This window comes from Perca fluviatilis, chromosome 11 (assembly GCF_010015445.1).
Source record: "Perca fluviatilis chromosome 11, GENO_Pfluv_1.0, whole genome shotgun sequence".
NCBI classification, from domain to species: Eukaryota; Metazoa; Chordata; class Actinopteri; order Perciformes; family Percidae; genus Perca; species Perca fluviatilis.
In genome coordinates this window covers 25,113,837-25,137,207 of record NC_053122.1, presented here as the reverse complement: position 1 = coordinate 25,137,207, position 23,371 = coordinate 25,113,837, and the positions used below count along the sequence as shown (strand labels likewise).

At 43.8% G+C, this 23,371-nt stretch overlaps 1 protein-coding gene and 1 long non-coding RNA gene across 5 annotated transcripts; one reads left to right on the top strand and one right to left on the bottom strand.

The window, feature by feature from the left end:
• Positions 1-1,248: 1,248 nt before the first annotated feature.
• On the top strand, positions 1,249-22,830 carry LOC120568225 (nipped-B-like protein B). Of its 4 annotated transcripts, none has more exons than XM_039815590.1 (7): positions 1,249-1,264; positions 6,532-6,733; positions 11,228-11,544; positions 14,591-15,664; positions 18,621-20,006; positions 20,128-20,231; positions 20,488-22,830. In XM_039815590.1, exons 2-7 carry the CDS (start codon positions 6,555-6,557, stop codon positions 20,779-20,781), a joined length of 3,354 nt encoding a protein of 1,117 aa, XP_039671524.1. In that variant the 5' UTR covers positions 1,249-1,264; positions 6,532-6,554; the 3' UTR covers positions 20,782-22,830. The 4 variants fall into 4 exon arrangements, with proteins under 4 accessions (XP_039671524.1, XP_039671525.1, XP_039671523.1 ...); XM_039815591.1 differs by lacking the exon at positions 1,249-1,264 and adding an exon at positions 3,747-4,005 and having other exon boundaries at positions 14,594-15,664; XM_039815589.1 differs by lacking the exon at positions 1,249-1,264 and adding an exon at positions 3,747-4,005.
• Positions 6,279-11,377, bottom strand: LOC120568228. The gene is made up of 3 exons (XR_005640686.1): positions 11,266-11,377; positions 6,833-6,996; positions 6,279-6,683 (listed from the first exon to the last, which is right to left on the bottom strand). It is a non-coding gene; the product is annotated as an uncharacterized LOC120568228 (long non-coding RNA).
• Positions 22,831-23,371: the final 541 nt, after the last annotated feature.

The following is a 23,371-nucleotide window of genomic DNA, read 5'->3' as shown; positions in this document are numbered from 1 at the left end:
TTTGGCTACTGTACATGTAATGAATGCACTTGAGAGCAACACGGTGTGTTCGCTGCACAAGTTGTTTTGTGTTGTGGTCTTGTTTCGAGCTGTTAAGAGAGTGGGAGGGGGGGGCGCAGTGGTTGCCGGGGAAGAGGAGGTTGTGTCTAATGAGGTCACACCCTGCCAACCCGGTGACTCCTCCCACTCAGTGAGATCATAGCAATTGTCTGAGTGTGCCCACCCACTCAACCCCGTCCCCCCACCCCCCTTCACCCTCTGACAGAGAGAGCTCTCCGTGGTGCTGAAAGCAGAAAAACACGTTCAGGCTCCAGTTACAGTGCAGCTGCAAAGGGACGGCGGGCGAGACACATGAGACAAAAACAAAAAAAAAACGACTAACTGGAGAAAGAGACTAGGGTACGAGTGCTAATGAAGATGAGTTGCACACAGCAAGAGAAATAGGAGTGTAGGAAAAGGAAGGAGAGAGAGGGTGATGACGCTCTAGTAGAAGGTGGCTACAGTAGGCAGTGGGCGTGTTCTTGTTGTTGTGATCTATAGTTGGGAAGCCCGGTGTCATCTGCCTAAGCACAGACCAACTGTACAGACCTGTGCGGACGAGGAGGGCAGAGGGAGCCGGCAGGGAATGCCATACCAGGAAACACACACCACTCTGCTTTACCTCGGTCTCAACCTTCAGGGAACTGTGGACGAGGATTCCCTTTCACCTGTGAGACATTTTGTGCATCCGGACATATTAAAGCAGAAGGAGAGACAAACTGGGAAAGAAGCATTAGAAAGATTGCAGTGACTGGTCTGCAACTGCAAGGGAGTTTGATGTGAGTGTTTGAGAGTGCCAGTGTGTATTTGTGTCATGCTTGCAGTTGGTGCGGGTCTGTTGCGACGCGCGTCTTCCTTCTGTCTCTAGCATGTGCAGATGTGTGGAGCAGTGAAGCTGGCACCTGGCTAGGAGTTTGGCACCATCTGGACTAGAGTGGGGGGGGAGGGGGTGGGGGTATCTCCCTTTCTGCCCAGGGGGGGGAGCATTGGGCTGGGCACCCAATGGCCCAGCTCCCCTCTAGAACCAACCTTATCCTGGGTCACAGGGAATCCTTCTAGCTAGTCAATGAGTTGGACCATACAATGGATGGAAGTCTATGTGGAATTAAGTGGAATAGTGCATGGTTGCTCCAGCATAGGTCAGAGTTCACTAGCGTGCACTGGACTCATCAGGGGAAGACAGAAGACACGTTGGAACACAAACTAGCAGGGACACAGCCTCATTGTAAGTATGCATCATAACACTTTCTTTTAACACAGCAACCCATAAACCCACAAAGATATAGGCCAGCAAATGTTCATGCTATACACAACATAATGCTTGCAAAAGGGCTTGTTTCCCTACTCACAGCCACATAAAAGCCACAGTGTTGCACCTGTGTCTGCCTGGGTTTACAGGTTTATCCTTTACTTGGTCCACTGTGCTGTGTGTGTGTGTGTGTGTGTGTGTGTGTGTGTGTGTGTGTGTGTGTGTGTGTGTGTGTGTGTGCGCGCGCACGAGTGCCCACGCATGTTGTCACCTGACTATTGGCTTTGCAATCTTTTTGACATTGTGTCTCTAGAATATCCATGCTGCCCTTCTCCTATGACACGGTTGCCTGGAAACAGAAACAGTGTGCCACTTTCACTTAAGCAGAGTGCACCTCTGTGTTCCAACTGTTGCAGCCCATGTCAACTGGGGCAAAGGAAGAGAGAGACGGGTGAGATGCATTAAAGGCATAAAGTGAAGGGGAAAGAGTGAGAGAAAAGTGGGAGGAAAATCAAGCTTTGCTGAGAAAAAAAAATGGTTTGCCCGGATTGACAGGTTTTTCTAGAGATTAGCAAATAAGAATAGCACTTTACACTGATGAGTTATAGTAGGACAATCCAGTGTGAAAGGCTTGGCTGGTAAAAAAACTGTGTGATAAACAAGCTGATTCTAGTGCAGAGTGCGGCTGCAGGCTCATAGGGATTAGGCAGGCAGGCTTAATTCAGCTTTGAACTATGCCTTCCTATTGCTGCAGCCTTAACACATCGACCTGGTGCTCCTCAATTCTCTTCAGAAACCAAGATTTAGTTCATTTGTACAGCTTCAGATCTGTTTTTGGTGCCTCCAACCTCCTACTCCAGCACCTGCCCCCCCACCCACACACACACACACACACACACCCTGCAAAGTGCGAGACAGAACCAGGGATAGAGGGAGGGGGAAAGTGAGGGGGAGAAGGGCGGGGGTTAAGAGAATTGGAGGGAAGGGTTGATGAAAACAACAGATCTCTGCTCCCTAATCCTTTTGTGTCGACGGTGTTAATCCACCCGAGCAAACCCAGACCCCCCCACCCACCTGCACCGCTCACCCTTCCTCAACCCCTGCTTCTGCACCATATACCAGGCGCTCCCGCCACATAAACAACCGACAGCACTACTGAATGCTCGTCCCCCAGACAGTCGGGCAGAAGTACACTGTCGCCCCCTGACAAACACGCAACTCAGGCTCAACTCTCTCCCTGCTTTCATCCTGCTCATCTTTGTGGCCACTGGGAACAAGTCTCCTTTTCTGGATTGCGTGCTTTGTTTGTCTATGCAAACATATTTTAATCTTGCATCAGCATGTCAATGTGTGTGTGTGTATTGGAAATTGTTGTTTTCTCTTTTTGGTGTATTTTGCTTTCATGCGTTTGCTCCTCTATGTTTTGTTCTGCTTTGTTTTGGCTACTGTACATGTAATGAATGCACTTGAGAGCAACACGGTGTGTTCGCTGCAAGTGTTTTTGTGTTGTGGTCTTGTTTACGAGCTGTTAAGAGAGAGGGGAGGGGGAGTGGGGCGCAGTGGTTGCCGGGGGAAGAGGAGGTTGTGTCTAATGAGGTCACACCCTGCCAACCCGGTGACTCCTCCCACTCAGTGAGATCATAGCAATTGTCTGAGTGTGCCCACCCACTCAACCCCGTCCCCCCACCCCCCTTCACCCTCTGACAGAGAGAGCTCTCCGTGGTGCTGAAAGCAGAAAAACACGTTCAGGCTCCAGTTACAGTGCAGCTGCAAAGGGACGGCGGGCGAGACACATGAGACAAAAACAAAAAAAAAACGACTAACTGGAGAAAGAGACTAGGGTACGAGTGCTAATGAAGATGAGTTGCACACAGCAAGAGAAATAGGAGTGTAGGAAAAGGAAGGAGAGAGAGGGTGATGACGCTCTAGTAGAAGGTGGCTACAGTAGGCAGTGGGCGTGTTCTTGTTGTTGTGATCTATAGTTGGGAAGCCCGGTGTCATCTGCCTAAGCACAGACCAACTGTACAGACCTGTGCGGACGAGGAGGGCAGAGGGAGCCGGCAGGGAATGCCATACCAGGAAACACACACCACTCTGCTTTACCTCGGTCTCAACCTTCAGGGAACTGTGGACGAGGATTCCTTTCACCTGTGAGACATTTTGTGCATCCGGACATATTAAAGCAGAAGGAGAGACAAACTGGGAAAGAAGCATTAGAAAGATTGCGAGTGACTGGTCTGCAACTGCAAGGGGAGTTTGATGTGAGTGTTTGAGAGTGCCAGTGTGTATTTGTGTCATGCTTGCAGTTGCGGGTGCGGTCTGTTGCGACGCCGCGTCTTCCTTCTGTCTCTAGCATGTGCAGATGTGTGGAGCAGTGAAGCTGGCACCTGGCTAGGAGTTTGGCACCATCTGGACTAGAGTGGGGGGGGGGTGGGAGGGGGTGGGGGTATCTCCCTTTTCTGCCCAGGGGAGGGAGCATTGGGCTGGGCACCCAATGGCCCAGCTCCCCTCTAGAACCAACCTTATCCTGGGTCACAGGGAATCCTTCTAGCTAGTCAATGAGTTGGACCATACAATGGATGGAAGTCTATGTGGAATTAAGTGGAATAGTGCATGGTTGCTCCAGCATAGGTCAGAGTTCACTAGCGTGCACTGGACTCATCAGGGGAAGACAGAAGACACGTTGGAACACAAACTAGCAGGGACACAGCCTCATTGTAAGTATGCATCATAACACTTTCTTTTAACACAGCAACCCATAAACCCACAAAGATATAGGCCAGCAAATGTTCATGCTATACACAACATAATGCTTGCAAAAGGGCTTGTTTCCCTACTCACAGCCACATAAAAGCCACAGTGTTGCACCTGTGTCTGCCTGGGTTTACAGGTTTATCCTTTACTTGGTCCACTGTGCTGTGTGTGTGTGTGTGTGTGTGTGTGTGTGTGTGTGTGTGTGTGTGTGTGTGTGTGTGTGTGTGTGTGGGGCTACACGAGAGTGCCCACGCATGTTGTCACCTGACTATTGGCTTTGCAATCTTTTTGACATTGTGTCTCTAGAATATCCATGCTGCCCTTCTCCTATGACACGGTTGCCTGGAAACAGAAACAGTGTGCCACTTTCACTTAAGCAGAGTGCACCTCTGTGTTCCAACTGTTGCAGCCCATGTCAACTGGGGCAAAGGAAGAGAGAGACGGGTGAGATGCATTAAAGGCATAAAGTGAAGGGGAAAGAGTGAGAGAAAAGTGGGGAGGAAAATCAAGCTTTGCTGAGAAAAAAAATGGTTTGCCCGATTGACAGGTTTTTCTAGAGATTAGCAAATAAGAATAGCACTTTACACTGATGAGTTATAGTAGGACAATCCAGTGTGAAAGGCTTGGCTGGTAAAAAAACTGTGTGATAAACAAGCTGATTCTAGTGCAGAGTGCGGCTGCAGGCTCATAGGGATTAGGCAGGCAGGCTTAATTCAGCTTTGAACTATGCCTTCCTATTGCTGCAGCCTTAACACATCGACCTGGTGCTCCTCAATTCTCTTCAGAAACCAAGATTTAGTTCATTTGTACAGCTTCAGATCTCTGGGTGTGCCTGTGCACCGGTGATACGACCGGGGAAAATCTCTACACCGCTTGACACCAGGATTCTGTGCCCTAGTTTGAACTCTGCTACAAGATGGTGATTCCATCTGTTCTGTTGGCTCTTATCAGTCCTCTACTCCTGCCCTTATAAACCTATGCTAAGGAGTGTTGAGAATGCTGTAGGGAGTAGAAGATAAATCATCAGACTTAGGCACCATGCTGGACTTATTGATAGATGGACACAAGTTAGAGGGATGCTGAGGATGACCAGACAATGGCCAGTCTCTCAGTTAGCCCTGCAATCTCCATCTGGCAAGCCATCCCCATCCCCACCCCACGGTGTTGCCCTTTCCTCCCTACACGCAAACATACATCGAGCAATCAAAAGCCCCCTCCCCCTCCCCACTCACACTCAGTGCTTCTTTCACACGTAAACAAGCATGAGTCTTAGGCTGATCGGAAAACACTGACCTACATAAAAGCATGCATCTTCTTCCCTTCCACCACTGGCCTCTCCAAATTCACATTTGGCTGTTGCACATCGCATATACTATACTGCATGCAGCTGCACGGGTTTTCAAGCAAATGCATAATGTACACGCATGCACACTGAATCCCATCATTAGCAGCTCCATGCTGTGTTTGCATCTTAAGTGGTTGCAAACAATGCTGTTTCTAAAATGATTCACATTTAGAAGGAGTGAATCAAAGTGTGATTGCACCAATGTGGATGTTTCATTGAGTAGGCTTTTCCTCCCAGAAATATCCACATTCTCTTTTATGACAGTTGCTGTCAGTAATGGTCTTTTTGCAGACTCAAAAGGCAGCAAGGAACAACTCAAGAGGAGAGTAATTTTAGATCTGAAACATAAGATTGATGATGATATCCGCATATGCGTGCATCACAGTCTAGTACGCGTGGTCCATTTAATCTGTGTGGTTGGTCCCAGGAGTACTATATTTTCACATCTGAGCCCAGCACATATTGCAACTGCAAAAGATGAAAGCCCTTTTTCAGTTTCATTCAAACACTCACTTGGTTACAGCCAATAATTTCAGCCAGAAAATGTGCAAACACAACTGAGAAAATAAACAGCCGCTACTGATCCACAGCCAATAAGAAAACTGAAACTATATTTGTAGCTAGATAGTGAGTCCCTTGGCTGTTTTCATATTTACATGTACATGTGAGCTTTGTGTGTGTACGTGTATGTGTGTGTGTGTGTGTGTGTGTGTGTGTGTGTGTGTGTGTGTGTGTGTGTGTGTGTGTGCGTGAACAATAGAGAAAGATGTTGCAAAACCTCCAGGGAAACCTTTTTCTCTTGCGGACACATGACGCAAGTCTACGAACATTTCATAGGCCATGAACTCCACAGCAACAGTCAGGAGCATTAAAAACAACAACAGCATCACATCAACTCTATTGTGTGACTTTATTACAATGCTGATGCAATCTTGCTTCGTCGGTTTTTATCTCATCAAGGCTGACCTTGTAAAAGGAGGGTTGAGATGAGAATGATTACTGACATGACAGCATGCTTGTTTCGCATTCAGACCATACCCGTACTATATGACGCCCTTGTAGTTCATATTATTAGGAGTACTTTGTGTATCTATCTTGTTAAGGCAACCAATTATCACTAACATGTTCTATATGTCTTCATCAGAATGCTGTGGAAACACTTGAAGAATGATGAGCTCCAAAGAGGAAGAAACTCTCCGTTTTTTCCAGTACGTTGAGGAGAATGGGCTGAGAGCCTACAACGGCCTGGTAGCTCAGAACTTAGACCACGCCAGGAATGAGAGAAATAGGACATTCCTGCAGGAGAAAAACGACAAGAAGAGAAAACAGGAGGAAGCCATAAGGAGGTAGGAAGACAACAAACACATAAAACAGCTTGACAAAAGGATCTATGAACAGACTCATTGACAAAGGTTTTGCAAAGAGATATCTTATAAAATACATACGTTACATGCTGTGGCTCATTCTTCTCTGTAAATGCAAGGATGTCACTGGGTTCACTTCAGAAAGAGGTTGTAGGAAATTAGGACAAGTGGCCAGAGGGTCCCTGTGGCAATAGCAGGTTGCTATATTTTGGGGGTTGCCAGTGTGGACTGGTGCACCCCGTGATCTATAGAGGATAATTAATGTTTCACTTTTAGACATATTTGGGACTTGTCCTTGGATGGAGGTTGCCGCTGCTCCATGGAGAGCGTTCAGAATTAAGAAGGACCTGGGTGGGCTGTGACAAAAAAGTGTGTTAGGATAAGAATACAACATGTTACGAGACTTGTGGTTATACTGTTGTGATTTAAGTATACCTAAATATATATATATATATATATATATGTTTGTTGAAAGAAAATGTATCATTGTCAAGATGTTGTTGTAATGTTGCACCCTGTTTCACATGTTGTGATGAGCAAGCAGTTCCTGCTGTGCCACTGTGCGCAGCAACACCGCTGTGTGGCATCCCGAAACTTGAGCGAATAAGAGGCACACACTCACAACGTGACTAGCACGTGGATATGGCGTGCTTGTGTTGTGGGTTAGACTAGGAGCACTGAGTCACCGAGTCATTGGGATAATAACGGGACATTGTGGCTTAGTGTGTTTGTTAGTGTTTGTCCCCCCCCAAAAAAACTGAGAGCAGTATAAAATGACACCAAGAACCACTCTGTTGACTAATGTTTGGATTTTCTTTTTACATTTTCCAGTGGTTAAAACAATGATTTGAGCTCTATGAACATAAGTCAAAATTCTACTTGGGTGGTTGTTTCTGTGCTCCATCTCTTTTCCTTAAGTTTCAGGATTGATAACTCATCATCAAAGGTACAGTATATTGTTTTAAAGTCAAGAAACAAAAGTATTAAGATTATTAATTTTAAATTACAATAATGCAATCTGTTTCATAGTGAAGTACTGCATACTGTACTCATAAGTAGCATTACCATTTGCTGTGTGATTTTTAAAGAGCACATAAATCAAGTGGATGCACATTTTACCTGAAAAGCACCCATAATCTAGTAGAGAAACACTTGTTTTCCACTTTGTGATCAAACAATTAATCCAATGAGGATCAGTTTGCAGTGGAAATTTTAATGGGAAATGCTTTCCAATGTTTTCATGGTTTTTATAAATCATCTCTGTTCGGTCAGTCTGGCTCAAACTGTACAAAGTATTTGAGCAGCTTTTGGGACTTTTGTGCATCAGATGATTACATTGATGTAGGTTTGAGGGCTGTGTATTTATATGTGATCAGATGTACTCTTCTTAACTGATTTATTCAGGAACACTTTAAACCCTGTCGCTTTTCGGTCAAAGGGTCCTGCGATTCAAAACAGCTGTTTCTATGCTGCCACTGTGATTATCCATAGACAGTGCATTTTACAGTATACGTAATGTATATCACTTGCATGATCAAAGCAAACTGAGAGTTCAACTTTTTACATCAGGCATCAGAAAGACAGCCATGTTAGAGTGAAAAAAATAAACCACTCCAAAATCTATCTTGGACTTTCTTTTATCACTTGCCAGCAAAATGTCCCTGCTTCCAAGGTCAATAGGAGTTTGACAGAGGCCTGTAAAGTAACTTGCTGAATGGGACAGGGCGATGCCTGAGGAAAGTGGCATCTACTGTCCTGCTATCCTTCCACTCTCTCTCAGCTGTTGCCAAAGCTAAAATATTAATACACAGTCACTGGAGAAAGTGTCTAAAAAATAACTGGATTTTTCATGAGGTCTATAAGTAGGTCAATGAGACGACCCATTTTTACATTAACTGACTGAGAGTGACAGAGAGTGTGTGAGGATCCATGTGTGCATGCAAGCACGTGCTTGTGTACATGTGCATGCATGGACATGAACAACAGGAAAATAGAATATATTAGTGTGTGAAAAAGGTGGGAAAGAACAAATGGCAATGTGATTGTGTGAGGGTGAAAGAGGTTGTTAGAGCAAATGTGTTTAAGAGTGTGTGTGTGGGAGGGGGGGGGACCTGTTAGAGAGAGATTAAGTGTGAGCTCAGTTGCAGGAGATGTGTTCTGCCTGGTGACAGCTGGAAGAGCCATGGGCCAATCAGATCAGCACGTTAGGTTTAAGTGAGGCGGGCCTTCCTGCTGGCTGCTATCTCACTGGGTTGGTTTTATTGTATTTCATCAGAAGAAGTTATTCACACAGTCTCACACATACACACACACACACACAGACACACACACACACACACAGATGCCCACAAATTTACTTAAACGTGCAAGTATATTCATAAACACACATACACACACACACACACACACACACACACACACACACACACACACACACACAAACCACACACTCATTTACTTATATTTACATATGCTTACAAATTCCAGACGACTACTTTCTCCTTCTTTACCCTTTACACATTGCACACATTCACGGATAGACATCCTTTCTTTCAGTCTTTTTTCCTCCCAGGATCTCCTTTTGTTTTGTTTGTTTCTATGATATTGTTTTTCCTGTCGCATGGTGTCACTGAGAGAACCAGAGCTGCAACTCCAACTGGTCCAAGAGCACCTGTTGTCTGTCCTCTAGCCAATCACTGGGCAAATATCCTATAAATAATCCAGTCACCACAACTTCAGTCACACTCACCCACCCACCACACACACACACTCGCATGCATACAACCCATGGGTGTGCATGCACACAGTCACAGCAGATACACACTCAAAACATGAGAGGGAGAGATAGTTGGCACCTGTGGCTGATTGCAATGGAATGTTTTCTAATTGTTTTTTCACAGACATTTAGCCTACATGGATGCAACTTTCTTTTTTTTCTTTTTCTTTTTTTTTATGTGTGTAGGTATGAACATATGTGTGCCTATGTATGTATGTATGTATGCATGCATGCATGCATGTATGTATGCACGCACACCACCATACTAGCCTACTTTATTTTCTCTCAATCTGTTCCTTCCTATATTATTGTTATTTTCTTTATTTCTTTATTTGTACTTTCTCAACTTTACTATTATTATTATTGTTTCACTATGACATATTTAAATTGTGTAGAAATGCTATAGGTATAAACAACATCATATGTAAGCAAATTTAAGTTAACTCCTGCGCTCCTGCAATTAAGTATAAAAATGTGGATGCTTATCAAGAATCTGCATTTATAACCACTAAACGTGTGATTTGATTTCTTTCAAATAACACTTGCAATGCAGCTCTACAGGTTGCAGCAGGCTCCTTTGTCTTGTATCTCCACTGTCATCTTTAAACAAAATGTGATGTGGTTATGATATACAGTACACATGATGTGCACGTGCGCTTTATTATTTATGTGCAGTGGTAGCTGGTTTTGTGTCTGGTTTCTATGGGTACCCTGTTGCTAGGCACAGTTAAATCCCTGACCAATGAAGCCACCCCACCAAGCACCTTCTGTTCAGCAGCTGGCTAGGACGGAGTCAGAGTCAGCCAAGTCACACACTGAGGGGTCACAAACACACACATACATACACTCCCACATGCGTGCAAACACTCACACAAGATACAAAGATTTGTAAAGGCACACATGCAAATGTATCTTGTTTCATGCTATTTGTTTAAACATTTAAATATCTGACGTCAGGCTTAATTGTGACTCTGATATGAAAATAAACAGCAGAGATCAAGTGTGTGTAGATTGCATACCATTTTACCTGAACAAAGTCAGATCTCGAGCTCATTTACTAAGCAACGCACGCACGCACACGCACGCACGCACACACAGCCCTCCTTTCCCCCATTACAACACGACACTCAGACATCATTAACGCTCCATTCAGGCCAATCAACCGTTAATAGGGATTGATTGTTTACAGGCGGGGAGACTTCCATGGTTTCATTATGGTGTCTGGTTGTGTGAGCAGCATCGGTCATATCCTGGGTTAAACTCAAATCAATGCGTTGCCCTGAAAGAGCCCCTGTTTTCAGTGGCACTTACATGCCTGTTACTGTTAACTTAGCACTCTCATCATCTGGGTTCACTTGCACAGAATTAAATGCACATACATATACACACACACACACACACACACACACACGCATATGCTCACACAAATTGAGACATGCCATGATGACTCTGTCAGGGTATGATATGCATTATTTTTGCTGTCTCCTGACAAGAACAGCTTCCAGGTTGATGACATGGGAACTTTGGTCAAGATTTTTGTCTCTTTCTTCCAGCCGCACTAATGTAAACTAATATGATACTTAGTATCATACTTACTTGAATGCTTTTTTTTATTATTATTCATATTTACAAATATATTTCTGTTCTTTATCTGTCCTCTCTACCCTCTCTCCCTTTCTCTTCCTTGCTTTCTGATTTAGGACAGGTGAGGACATTGCAACTGAAGGCAAGCACTTACGTATGGGCTCCATTACCATGCCGGACCCCCAGGAACGCATGCCCATGCCCCACCCGCATGCCCTCGCCTGTGGGCAAGGCTTCTCTGTACGCTCCCAGTCCCTCCACTCTGTCGGCGGTGGGAATAGTGGGGGTGGAGGCGAGGAGGAAGTAGGAAGCCCGACCTCTAGGAAGCAGCCCCCACCCAAGCCCAGGAGGGACCCGGCCACCAAGCTGAGCATGTCGTCGGAGGCGGTGGACCACAGTCCCACGTCCACCTGCCGCGGGGAGAGATGTGATGGTAAGTGGTGGTGGCGTTTCACACCGAACTGCTGCACTATATTTAGCTGCTCTCTGCAGTGCCCTCTTCAACACTGTCTCTCCTACAATGACATTACATCTAGCTATTCGCTGCATACTGTACCATTGTGGCAAATTGATGTAAAAAAGAGCTATGAGGACAATGGAGATAAACCATAGTTACACATTTGGGGTGCACTAGACAAAAATAAAAAAGAAATGTGAAAACCTGCTGTTTAATAAACTGCATATGAAGGAATGCTTAAAAACGTCTGCCAAGATTTGTGCTGCACTACACTGACTAGTCTTGGCACAGTTTGGGTATTGTGAGAGAAGATCTTTTCTTAGTATTTTTGAATGACAGAGGACCAATGTATACATATTGCAGAATAATGAAGTACACAGGCTAGAGCAATTGTGGATGCCGAAATCTATGTTGGAAGATTATGCATAAGTTGTAACTTTTCATTGTGCCCTTTTACTTTCTGTTACTGTCAGGTAAACATATATACAGGTTGTTTACATATTACCCCTTGCCCCACAGATAAATCAGATAGTATAAGGTTCAGAATCGTATACTAACATGTTGAGCCGGGAGTGAAAGTATTATAATGTGATGCATATGAATAACTGGTACATTTTTTGTGTTGTTTCAAACCTCTGGGCTTTGGACAATAAGGCCCTGTATATAGTCCTGATATCATTACTGTAATATAGTAACACTTTCTTTGTATTAAGTTGAAGCTCCAGTAACTTCACCCTAGAATATGGTGCTGGCGATGGAAGGTTATTGGTCACACAGTCAGTTGTCAAAGCTGTTCTCAGTGCAAATAAAGAAGTTCCATAACCTGATTTAAAACTGACTAACTTATATATTTCTACAAGGCTAATTACCAAATTCGGCCAAACAATTTTCTTTCCAGTTAAAACTGACAAGGCCAACATTTAGAGATGCCTTTATCAAGATCCAGTAGAAGCACCCTGCAGCGATTTCACTCAGTTTTCTGAAGCAAAATAAACAAACACAATATGCCTGTTTGGTCATGTATGAAAAAGAGGGCATAATTATAGTACATCAACTCCGTGTAAGAAAGGCTTTCGTTCATTAAAATTAATTGAGCAAAAGTAATTTTTGCTCAACAAGCCACCGATACAATCACTGCTGTAGCAAATGCACACAGCTTAACGGTTTCATTTCAAACAGTTTGTGCGCTGAGCACAAAGAAAAACTTAACAAGCATAGACAAATGAAACTGACATTTAAAGTATAATGATAGTCTTTGTAGCTGGTGTCTGTGAGAGCAAACCGATTTAGAGGTTGCAGGAGGCTTTGACTCGATTTCATTTTGGATTCTTCGTTGCCGACGTGATTTTTGGGGAGTCGCCCAGCCTGGCTCAGATTGGTGGGGATCTCTCTATATGTGCACGCAGATCTTCCTGGGCACCACGGCAACCATCCCACAGAAACAAGACCCCCTGCAGCCCAGCCAATCACAGAATCACTGAGCAGCTCGAGCCAATGGGGCTCTAGAGATGCTGAAGTCTGAGGCTTCAGAGCCAATCAGAGTGAGAGTGTGGGGGTGTCCCTGGCTGAGGGGATGGTTGCATGCTCTGTAGCTGGCGCTGTAGCGGGAAGGGGAGGAGCTTGTAAGAGTAGAATTCATTCAGGAGGAGCGATTGACCTAGATTCGTTTTCCCCAGGAGGAGAGGGAGGGGGAGGGGGTTTGCGGGTAAACACAGCCGCTGCAGGGGGAGGGGGAGAAGAGGGAGCAATAGGGAGAGGAGAATGGAAGGGACAGGGAGTAAGAGATGTTTGGAGGGACAGATTCATCATCAGTGCTGAAACAGATCTCAAGATCAACCGTGCAAACCTGTTAGTGTAACAACGCATTTGGTAAATCAAAAGAGGAATAGTTACACCACTGTATGCACACACTCACAAAGTAAGAGAGAGAGGGTGAAGAAGAATGTATTATGTCCGTCCAATTAAACACACCAGGAACACATCTGGGTAGAACCAAATCATCTGTTAACACCTAAATAATGGTAATGAGGAGAAAATGGAACCAAAAGGCGTGTTTCATCCTTAGTTCAAATTAGCGGCATCAACATCAACCCATTTAATTTGTGTTTTGCCTACTGGATTTTCTTGACTTCATTCATTGCTTTCTCTCTAGTTGCGTTTTCAATTTAAATAAAATGCTCTAATCTATCTATCTATAAATACCTTCACATGCAACATATTCTGCAAAGCCATGAATGCTCTGAATGTGTAGGCATGTGTATGTAGGGATGGTAGTGAGTCATACAGTTACGGGAAGTATGGGTGTGTCTGGGCCATCTGGCATCTGAATTATTAAAGGCGTAAAAAGAGAAAAATCTGCGGTTTTAGGGTTTCAGACATGGTCCTTGTTTTAACTACACTTCTCTCCCCCTGCCTATCAGAGAAAGGAACACTCCTATCCAAACATTTCAGTGTCTGACCTAGAAATACACTGTGAGTAGTAAAGAGCCATGTCTACTGTGAGTAAACTAGCATTAGGACCACACTGTGCAGTAGTATCTGGTCAACGTGAACACTGTACCATAGCCTCACTGCACCACATCTAAAGAGATTCACACTGCAATGCTACGTCACCACTATCAAAAAGAAGTTCCACAGTGTGTGTGACCCAGATACTATATTCACATACTGCTCAACTGCTGTATATTTGACCCAGAAACATGCGTACTCTATGCCTCAACTGTTCCCATATATCTGACTCTGAAGATATTGCTCTCAGCTATACACGCTGACCTACATCTGACCCACAAAACTGCAGTACTGTAGGCTTTATATTAATGATAATGATTCACTTAATGATTAATGATAAATGCAATTTTTTTTGTCAAATTCAATATTGCGTTGTGTATGAAAGCTGTGCAGAAAGCAGCAACAGAAGAGTAATGGGACCACAGTATTCTGCCATGTCTCATGCCACAAAAAAAAAAAAAATATATATATATATTATATCTGTGTTAAGACTTTCGTTCTCTCTCATCTTTAGCAGCTCAAGGATGCAGTGAGGACTGCAGGAGGGTGCCACCACCCAAACCTAAGAGGAACCCCAACACACAACTGAGTGTTTCCTTCGATGAGTCCTACATCAAGAGCCACGGAGGCGGCGGGGTTTGCCCCTCCAGACCCCTCCACTACGTCACCTCGCCCTGCGAACGCAACCCCTCGCCCGCACAGAGTGACGAGAGCCCTACAGATGACTGTGAAGATGAACCTGTCTACATAGAGATGGGCGGGATTGATGTCGGAGCACGAGAACCCCTGAAGAGTGAGGATGAGGAGCCAGGAGAGTCTGTGTACGAGGAGATGAAGTACCCAGCTCTGGATGATATGGAGTACCGCACTGACCCTGTGGGATGTCGCTCGGCGTGCCCCACCCCGGCACCCTATGACCCTGAACCTCTCAGTCGCTGCTCCACACCTCGAAACATTCCCCTCTGTGACATTCCTGCACCCTTTCCCAATTTACTCACCCATCGGCCTCCGCTGCTGGTGTTCCCACCGGCGCCAGCCCAGTGCTCGCCTAACTCAGACGAGTCTCCCCTAACCCCTCTAGATGTAACCAAATTGCCCATGCTGGAGAACCAATCCTATAGCAAATCTCCAACATCCTCCACCGAGCCACCCTCCTCTGCACACATCCGCAGGGAGCTCACTGCCACCCCAACCCTCACCGTCTCTGGCCGCTCCTCTGCGCCTCCTCTACCCTGTACCCTCTACAAATCCTCCTCATCCTCCTATCAGCGGAGCCACTCCGCTTGCCCATCGCCAGTCAGCATGGGCCGCTGTCTCACACCTCTCAGCCTCATGCGTACACCTCCCTTTGAAGCTCCAATGCCATTCCCTGGGGGTCTGCCGCGGAGCGCCTCTGCCACCCCTCACGGCAAAGGCTCGCCACCTCAAGACGGTGTGGGTCGACTCCATGGCTCCATGCAGAATGTGTCAACAGGGCGTTCACGGACACCCACCAGCCCACTGGACGAACTAACTAACCTGTTCACAACTGGTAGGAACATGCTGAAGAAAAATGCCAGTGGCAGGAAGTCTAAAGAGCCTGGAGAGAGTGAGTCATTTTACGCATTTGTCTCCTCATTTTGGAATGTAGTGAAGCAAGGGCACGAACAAATGTGCTCATATTTATTCATGTCTCTTTGATTCCTGAAGAGTGTAGACAGTTTATAACTGCATCTCCTTTTACAAATCTAACCCTGTGTGTACATGTCCTCACTTAGCAAGAGAGACCGGCTTAGTTAAGAGATATAATGAGAAAGCAAAGCTACCAACACTAGAAAGGAGCTGCAAAGTCTCAGAATAACAAACAGGAGAGCAGGAGTAACATCCCAGAGTGTTTGTGGACAACGTGGACGGTGTCATTGGCAAAATGCTTTCGCTGCAGTAAACTCTGGAGCAAATACAAATCAGTAGTCTTCAGTTCCCTAATCAGTGATGGAGGTTTGGGGTTCACCCAAGTTCAACCCTGCTAAATTAGGAGGCTGTGCAGAGAATGCACCACTTTTACATTACCATGCATGATGTTTGTGGCGCTCGCTGCAACCATCCATTTGTTTAATCTAGGCCCAGCGAGCCAAGTGTGATACAGATGGTATGATTTAATCTGAGGGGATTTGAGCCTAAAGCGTACAGCAGGTCCTCCAAACCTACTCATGGCATTAGGCCATCAGGCAGCATTACTTTTAAATATGTAAACATCATGCTTAAATACAGATAGCCATGCCGCACTCAAGACTCTGCCAAAATGAATGCAATTGTGAAGGCAAACATTATGTGCTCATTATGATCTAAGTGCACAATATGCTTAAAGTTTACATAAAAGATGTAAAAAACTCTAAATAACGTGTGCTTACATTATCATATAGCGTCATGTGGTGAGTCTGGTGGCAACAGCATTATAAGTCAGTCACAAATGAACATTCTCTTTTTCATGCAATATGCAACCATTATTTTTTTTGCTAAAAAAGCCATGTTAAACTTGAATATTTTGAAATCGAATGTAAATGTTAAAGACGTTAAACCAATCTAAATTAGCAAAAGGGTGTTTCAAAAATGCATGAAGTTCATGTAGTCTTGCATTATTTGAAAAGGGTCACTAATAAATGAATATATAATGATTTTGATTGAAGTTTGACATTACATTTTACCCAATAGATGACATAGAACTAGAGCCGAGCTGTACAATGTGAAAGAATTTTAAAAACTGAACTAAAACTCTTTTTCAAAAACAGAAATTTATTCAAGCACATTTTGTACATCAATCATAAAAGAACTACAAGACGTCCACACATCCATCCTTACTAAATGCTCTTAGCAACTACAACATAGCAACAGAGGAAGGAGGAGAAATCCCTGTTTCTTATTTGCAGATTCCCTCCCCATGGGTAATGCAGCCAATCACAGCTCAGGGCATGCCGGTGTACAACCGAGCAATGAGCTCCTGATGGGGATAGCTATGGCTCTGAACTCAAATCTGCACCTGATCAGAGGGTTTCAGATCATGTTTTCTGTCCAATCAGCACATACTCTACCCATGATGGAGCCAATCAGGTAGTTGTTGCAGCTGTGCAGATGGTGACAGTGGAAGCTGAGACAATTTATGATTTCTTGCTATTTTGACTTGATGATGAACACATCTTTCGGTTGGTGTATAGATGTGCCAATTTGTGCACATTTGCTGTTTATTCCTGAGATTTCTATGCAATGTATTGGATATATCCGTTGAGTTACTGGCTTACATTAATTGCATTCATGTGCCAGGAGGTGCCAGTGATGTCTTACCAATAAGCCCTTTGACAGTATTTTGTTCTCTAGCCCCATATAGTGTGTAAACAGTTTGCATATGCATTCTATACATCAAGGGTTGGCTGTGCTGCTGACAGGTCTTTAAAAAAAATATATATAAACTAACATCTGTGTACAAGCTCCACATAAAGACTCACTGGCTGTGTGTGATGCTCTGTGACTGGCTACTCGCACACAGTGTAATGAGCACACAAACCTGACAAAATGAACAGAGGTTGATTTTTTTCTCTCTCCCTTTCTGAGGCATTAGAGGCAGCAACAACTAGTCTGACCCAGTTACCAACTGGTTACTCGCCACACTCCCTCTCATACACACACACATGCACGCATGCACGCACACACACACACACACACACACACACACTAAAAAGCCATGTATGACACATAACATGACAAGGGATAGGCATGATAAGGGACATTTGCGCATGGTACTGTATGTCAAAGCCCATTTAGAAACCATATAGCGGCACAGCCTCTACAGCCTACATGGAAATCAATCATGTACATATATATTTTTTATCTATGACGTGATGATCTAAAATGTCTTTATTGAGCCTTTAATCAGTGACATACATCCAGTTTATTATTATTATTATAATTATTAGTAGTAGTAGTTTCTAAGCACACAGGCTGGAATATTTTGTGTATGCTAAACAAGAGACAGAGTGCCAATGTAGTTGTGAATGAAGAAATTAGAAAGTTAAACACATCCGAAGGCAGTGGTTAATGTTTTAGAATATGTTTTATATTGGTATGGTTATTTGAAGGTACTGTCATGTGTATTAGAGAGATTTTAGGGTGAAAGAAAAGAACAGTGAAAACATACAATATTACCTAACTAAAAGAAAGTGATTTGAATTGATTGACTGAACTAAAACAACAGATAATGATAGTGTGTATTATTATATACCACGATATACACAATTCTAATGCCTGTTAGCCCACATATTGACTCATCTAACTCCAGTCGTTTACTTGCAGCTGCCTCAGTGTGTAGTGAGTGACACCTAGAGGACATATGATGGTAGTGCAGAAACTTGAAGCCGAAAAACAGCATTCATTCTTTCTGTGTTTATATGCTATTGACAATTTATAATTAAACCATTCATTTTGAATATTGCATTATTCACAGCAGAATATGATTTGATGTTACAATCATTTAAGTGTTTGTCTTCTAAATTGTTTTTCCTGTTCTTTTACAGCTGAGTCGAAAAGCAAGTCTCACAGCGAGTCCAAGCGTGAGGGCAAAGAGCGCCACAGTCACAGCAAGGAGTCCAAGCGAGACTCCAAGGATCGCCACAGCAAAGAGTCTTCTCACCGGAGAGACAGGGACAAAGACAGAGACAAAAACAGAGACAGAGACAAAAACAGAGATAAAGACAGAGACAAAGACAAAGACAGAGACAGAGACAGAGACAAAGACAAAGACAAAGACAAAGACAAAGAAAGAGACAGAGACAAAGACAAAGACAAAGACAAAGAAAGAGACAGAGACAGAGATAAAGAAAGAGGGAGCAGCAATGTAGAGCCACTTCCCCACAGACGCAACAGTAAAGACCGTACTTATAGCGGTGCAGATGCACCAGCTGTTCGCAGGGATAGCAGGGACCAGGGCTGCAGCAGTGTGGAGCCCATCCCATTGATAAGACGAGACTCCAAGGACCGAGGGCTTAGCAATGGTGACCTGATGCTAAGGAGAGACAGCAAAGACCGGGGTGGGGGACATGGAATGGAGTCTTTGTTGAGACAAGACAGCAAAGACAGACTGCTAGATCAGCCACCTGAGCTGTTACCAAGGCAAGACGGCAAGGAAAGGGCAAGAAACGGTGTAGACTCTAGACATGAAAGCAGAGAGAGACTGCTGGATCAGCCACCTGAGCTCTTACCACGACAGGATAGCAAAGAGAGAGCCAGGAACGGTGCGGACTCAAAGCATGAAAGCAGAGACAGGCCACCTGAGCTTCTCCCCCGACAAGAGTTCAAAGACAAAGCCAGAACCGGAGCTGAATATAGACACGATAGCAAAGACCACCGTCCTGAGGTGTTACCCCCGCAGGATTTTAAAGAGAGAGCAAGGAATGACATGGAACATAGACATGAAGGTAGAATAGACCAGCCACCTGAGATCCTTCCGCGACAAGAAACGTCCCGAAGAAGCAACAGCAAGGACACGGTCGGCTACAGCTCCGAATCCAAGCATGAGGGGAGAGATCGGAGCTGCCACAACGGGGGAGATCTCCCTCCTCCACCTCTGCCCAGACAGGACAGCAAAGATCTGAGCAGAACTGGACTCGAAGTGAGACGGGATAGCAAAGACAGAAGTCTGAATGGCTCAGAGCAGCATCATTACGCTGTCAAAAGCACCAAGAGCCCTTCCGCAATGGAGTATAGGTGCGATAGTAAAGAACGAGGATACAGATCAGATGGCACGCCCAGACGAGATAAAAGAGAAAATTACAGCACGGACCAATCAAAAGCACAAGAGAGGAATGGCAGCACGGTGTCAGGGCAGCATTCATCCACGACGACACCTACTCACCACGCGAGATCGTCTGGTAGCCCACCAATGACCATAGGAACCGGAAATGGTAAAGCTTTCAACCTTGAATTCGTAGACCATGTAGATGTGATCATATAACCTTTGCATATGTGGCAAAAAAGCACTCTTATTACATACGACCAAACGTGTCATTTCCCCTCCCACTGTAGACCTGAAAGCAGCACCGAAGTATGGTCGCTCACATTCTATTCCGGCCAACCCCTCTCCGATGGGAACGCCACAAAGGAAAGCAGCGGAGACACATCAAAGTCAGGTATGCAGATTTGCTTCTTTTAATTTGCCCTGAATACCTATTTCCCTTTTTTACTCTGAGTAATGGAATGCTGTTTTTAAAATTTTTGATCATTGCTCAATTATTCATCATAAATAATTATTTAATGCGATAATAAGAAAATTTTTTTTTGGGGGGGGCGGTGCTTTTGATTGGTCTGTGGTCTTTTTTTAAAGTGTGCAACTAACTTTAAAGTCAATCTGTATACACATCACTTAATGCATTGACTGCCCCTCAGATGCCCCAGATGCCATGGATCTGTGGCGACACCACCATGCTTGAACAGATCGACAGGAAACGCACCCTCTGCATGGAGATTCGCTCCAGACAACATCCACACCTGCAGAGATTTCTGGAGAGGCCTCCTCCTCCTCCTCCGGACAGGAACGAGGACAGGCACCAGGAGCGGAGTCAGTGCAAGCAAGAAAGTGCATCTGTGCTGCCAGGCTGGGGGAAAAGCAGCGGGGCCAAAAAGATCCGTCCTCCCCCTTACCCTACACAGAAAACCGTATTCTGGGACACGGCCATCTGACATTAACAACACACTTACACCTCCCTGCCACACAACCCCCAATTACCCTCTCCCTCTTTCCTCTGGGTTAGGCTGATTCTTCCCTGCAACATCAGGGGCGTCAGGGCAGCCAATAAGAGCACAGGGGGATGATACTCGCTGATGTCAAAGGACAATGGTGGTTACCATAGCAATATTTCTGCTCGTTCAGGTTGTCATGTTTTCTTATCATCACTGGTGATATTTGATATTTTTCTATTTCCTGTGACTGGATTCTTGTAATATAATTAGTAGAATAGATATTTGATTGATAGATATTTTCTAAATGAGAGGAGGATTAAAAAAGAGGCTTAAATGATGTATAGTAGATGTAGATGCAATCTAATGTTTGTTTTTATGTTATTTTTGTTGGTTATTTTACATTTGAAAGCATAATCTATCAATACTTGTACTGTTGTAGCATAATTTTCTTATGCCCAACTCTTTTTCTTTCTGTGCTTGAAAGCACTGAACTGAATGGACTATTCAATTCTGTCTATATATACTTTTAAATTTTCACTGTTGTATTGTAAGTTGAGGAATTATAGTGCTTTAGATTCCAGCGCCCTCCATGCCTGGTCCAGTACAGTATGTTCTAGAATGTACAACAGTTGGTCCTAGAACATAAACAGGAAACTTTGTGTGCTTCAGTTTGTATATTACAGTAAGAAGCTGTGCAGTCACTAGTGAAAGCCTTTTGAAGCAGTTGAATCATTTTATAGGAAAACCTGTTGGCTGGCATGTTGTAGAGGACAGAGAAAGTGTGAAACGCTGTTGTCTAAGATACACTATGAGGGTGGGTTTGGGAGGTAGTAAATTAGAACATACATTATTAACAGTATAATTTCCAAAACCAGCCAAAGCCTGTTAAAGCGAGATAAAGGTGTGGTTGCACTGTGGACAGTTGGTTATTTGAAATGGGCTTGGTGGCCATGCACACCGCGAGCACCATGACACAGTGTAAATACTTGATGCCAACGACCCGCCCGTACAATCAACACCTGAGCTTTTAGAGCATTTTCTTAATTTTACTGCAGATTATAATAGCCATATGCACTTGCTTAAGAAGAACTTTCAAGATTATGCTTATATATATATTTTTGAAAATGTTAAAGGTAGCTGTGCCATGTAAGTTTTTAATTTCTTGGCGGGGAGGTAAAGCCTCAGGAGGCTGGCTGTGTGTGACACACAGTCATCTATGATTGGTTGTCTCTGACAATGTTCCCAATTCAATTGGCTGGCAACCATTTTAGAGATCAAATTATTTAAGGACCTATAACATGGCAACAGCTCTACCCAGTCAAGCAGTCAGGGGTTGCACAATGGCCTACAAATCTTTGAGGCTTTGTAAAAAAAGAAAAGAAATCTGCACTACCCATCATATTCCATTACATTAAATCAGGCTGATTACGTACATGCCCCTCTCTCCCTCTACCTCAACCTCCTACTTACATCATCTAAATGGGTTTTCTTTAGCACATTAAAATGCAATGTCGACATTGCCAAAATAGTGTGGGTTTGACAAATGATATAGCCCTTAGAGTGCAAGTGCAGTACCCCCTCACTGGTGAGAATCAATGCTACAGAGGTCCCTCTGTGTTCTACGTGTAACTGTGTGTGCGTGTATGTGTGCATGGGTGCGTGTGTGTGTGTACGTGTGAGGGAGGGAGAGAGCGGTGTGCGTTTGTGTCTGTGTGCCAAGCTACACTGTATGCAAGTTGAATCTTTAAAAATGATTGTTTTAAGACATTCACTTTGCCCTATCCATGATGTTGGTGGGTGGAGGTTTGGAAATGTAATAATGATGATGTACAATCTTTTTGTGTGTATAAACGTGCACTGTGAAAAGTTAGAGAGAGCACCGCACTGTCAGAGTCCTCTGTCTTATTGCACTTGAGTGTTCTCTTGTTTTGCGTAATAAAAAAGAAAAGGAAAAAACATGTTTGAGGAAAAAAGTACTGTATTCTGATTGTCACTTGGGTTCTATTGAGAGAAACAAATAAATATGAACTTGAAACCCGCTATGGAAAACTGTATCCTGTTGAAATTATTCATTTTCTCCCATCTTGGGATTTTTGCATGTGGGTTGTTTTTCCATCTGTTGAAGCTATTGAACTCTGAATGACTCGTCACGTTGAAACTTAACGTTTTAATTGAGGAGCAAAATTTACATAAAGAAGGAAAGTTCTTATTATATATATATATAATTTTATATATATATATATATATATATATATATATATATATATATATATATATATATATATTAGGGCTGTGAATCGATTAAAAAATGTAATCGAATTAATTACATACTCTGTGATTAATTAATCGAAATTAATTGCATACATAATTAACGGTGCCTGAACCGATACTTTTTAAGAAAGTAAAAAAAGAAAAGAAAAAAGAAGGGTACTAAACAACAGTCGGTGACATTAAAGAAGGGCTTGTTTATTGCTAAGGCCACATGGTCAAAATGAAATGATTTGATAATAATCTATAACAATAACAATAACTTATTTCACTAGTAAATTGCTGTTGAACGACAAAAAAAAAAAACACCAGATGGGAAAAG